This window comes from Nannochloropsis gaditana (genome assembly GCF_000240725.1).
Source record: "Nannochloropsis gaditana CCMP526 unplaced genomic scaffold scaffold935, whole genome shotgun sequence".
Taxonomy (NCBI): Eukaryota; class Eustigmatophyceae; order Eustigmatales; family Monodopsidaceae; genus Microchloropsis; species Microchloropsis gaditana.
The window spans coordinates 4,429-6,689 of NW_005803018.1; the positions used below are offsets into that span (position 1 = coordinate 4,429).

General features: G+C 53.4%; 1 protein-coding gene across 1 annotated transcript in view; it reads right to left on the reverse strand.

Moving 5' to 3' along the window:
* NGA_0446400 (uncharacterized protein) overlaps window positions 1-309 on the reverse strand; it is a gene marked incomplete at both ends in the record, with an annotated part of 4,616 nt that extends 4,307 nt beyond the window's left edge. The window contains one exon of the mRNA XM_005853357.1: window positions 117-309. Within this exon, the coding sequence (XP_005853419.1) occupies window positions 117-309 (193 nt within the window). The remainder of the gene's footprint in view (window positions 1-116) is intronic.
* Window positions 310-2,261: the final 1,952 nt, after the last annotated feature.

Below are 2,261 nucleotides of genomic sequence, written 5' to 3' on the forward strand. Positions count from 1 at the left end.
ATCTTCCTCCCACATTGGGTCCAGATTTTTCCGATCGTCATGCTCATCGTCTCCCTTTTTCTACCGCATCGTGTCCTCTTTTCTAGATTCTGGAACAGGTCGGGTCGGCTACGTACCTTTCAAATGCTCGCGCCTCTCTTCCGAGGAGCACCCGACTTCCTCCCACAACGCTTCCAAACTGCCTGCGGTGGCATTCGCCAGACAAAACAGCTGACCGAAGACATTTTCGTCTTCTTGTGCGGCTTTTAGGTTGCACGATACTGGGGACGCAGGGATTGCGATTTTTTTGTTCCCGGCGTCTTCGCTCATGCCTGCCCTGCCTGGTATGGAAGCCGGCGTTTCTGAAGAGCAACATCAAGTAACATGAAAACGGAGATGTGAGCATGACAAAATTGTGCCTCAGTAATTAAATCCTCCAGAATGCGGACAAATAATTATGCCGTGATTAAAAATGGCACGAGAGCGACTTTAAACGAGACAGATCAGAGCCGACAAAGAAAAGGCTCTCCCTCGCCGTCGAGCGCCGCGAAGCAGCCCCTCAGAAAGACAGTTTCGCACAGACACGAATCTTTGCGACAAATGTAATGTTTGTGCATGTCTTCTCGAAGTGCCGTTGATGAGGGAGGGAAATTATCCACGTTTTCCCTCGCCCTTTCATTCGGTGGAACGACCATGGGGAGCTTCAAATTCCTTCTTGGCGACAGGGCAGCGACAAGCGCCTCCAAGCCACACTTTACAAACTCGGACAAGAGACCTCACCAACGAGTCACGAGGCCTGCAAGAACCCCCAAGATTATCTAGGGGCACGCCGCTTAGCACGGAGGGGGAAAGGATACTTACAAATGGCCTTTCAAGAGAAAAAAATATATTGGACTCTCCGGGAGACAGGAAAACCGCGTTTCCCTATGAAAGCAACAGGGAAAAAATGCGGTTCCCAGCATTCATACGACTCTCTCCCCAATACCAGGGGGCCATCCATGTACCTTTCTATCACATGTGGTCGTTTATGTGGCACCACTTTAGCTTGCGATCGCTTCAGGCGTCGATAATGTGTGAATACTGACCCCAACAGAGATGGAACTAAAGCCGCTCGACTTGAGCGAGAGCCGGCTGTGATGTTACACTATAACCACAATACCCAAAGACACGAGGCGAAGAGCCGCGTCCCCCGCATTCCTCCACGTTCAAGTTTTTTTCTGACTGATCTCTCACCGTTGTGTGGGCGGGGGCTCCTTTTAACACCCCACAGGCTCGCGCTGCCCGCAGTATCATCTCTTGCACGGGCTAATGAGCAAGCCAGCAAACCCAAGCCCGGGAACTTCATCAGCACCTGTGGCGCCACCACGACAGGCAATTCCTATCATCACCCACGAGCTTACTGTCCCTTACTGCTACAAACACGTCACGGAAAGCTTGGCCCGGGAATGGAACAAAAACAAAGTGTGCCCCCCCACTTTCATGCAAGCCGCTAACCATGCCTACGCCACTCATACACAAGGAGAGAGGGCAAGCGGGAAAGTATTCACGAGGATGCTGCTAGAATTGGTGTCCCAGACTGCCGCAACGATGCTGAAAACAGAGACAACCGTCCAATTTCTGCACTTGTTGGTGCATAATATTTGCAGCAAGGCAGAGGAGAAAGGAGAAAAAGAAGAAATAAGTAAGCGAAAGCGGGAATTTGGGTGCACGTTGGCAGATATACTGTCCACGTCCTACCTCCAGGTACGAGGCAGGCAAAAACTAAGATAAGAGGATCGAGTGTGTGGAGGCGTCGAGATTTATAGGGTTGCTGGAGCTCTGGAGCTGCCTACTGTGTCCAAAGGAAGGGAGGGAGGGGGGGGGAAGGTGAGGAGCATGCCCCACGCGTTTCGAGCACAACCGACTGCTGGGGCCATGCTACCGGAAACCTACCTGCCTGACCTGTCCCTTCCATTGTGCACAGGCCCCGCATGATTGGAAGGCGCGAATCGTCGACGTGGCTCGAGTCTGCATCCAGAAGGAGGTGCTGGAGCTGTCGGTGGCGGAATTGCTCCTGCCGGAGGAGGCGTTGGGGGATCTGAAGGTGAGGATGGGGCCGGTTTAGGAAAGGGAAAGAGGGAGGGAGGAAAGGAGGGAGGATTGACGAAGGGGAAAAGGCTCGCAGCAGTGGAGGAGGTTTCCTCCTGGTTGTCTGCCCGTCGATTGGAGCGTCGACATCCATGCATGGCCGCGGGGAGGGGGTCCGGCAATCCGAGGCGGCAGGGAGGGATTGAAGACGCCTT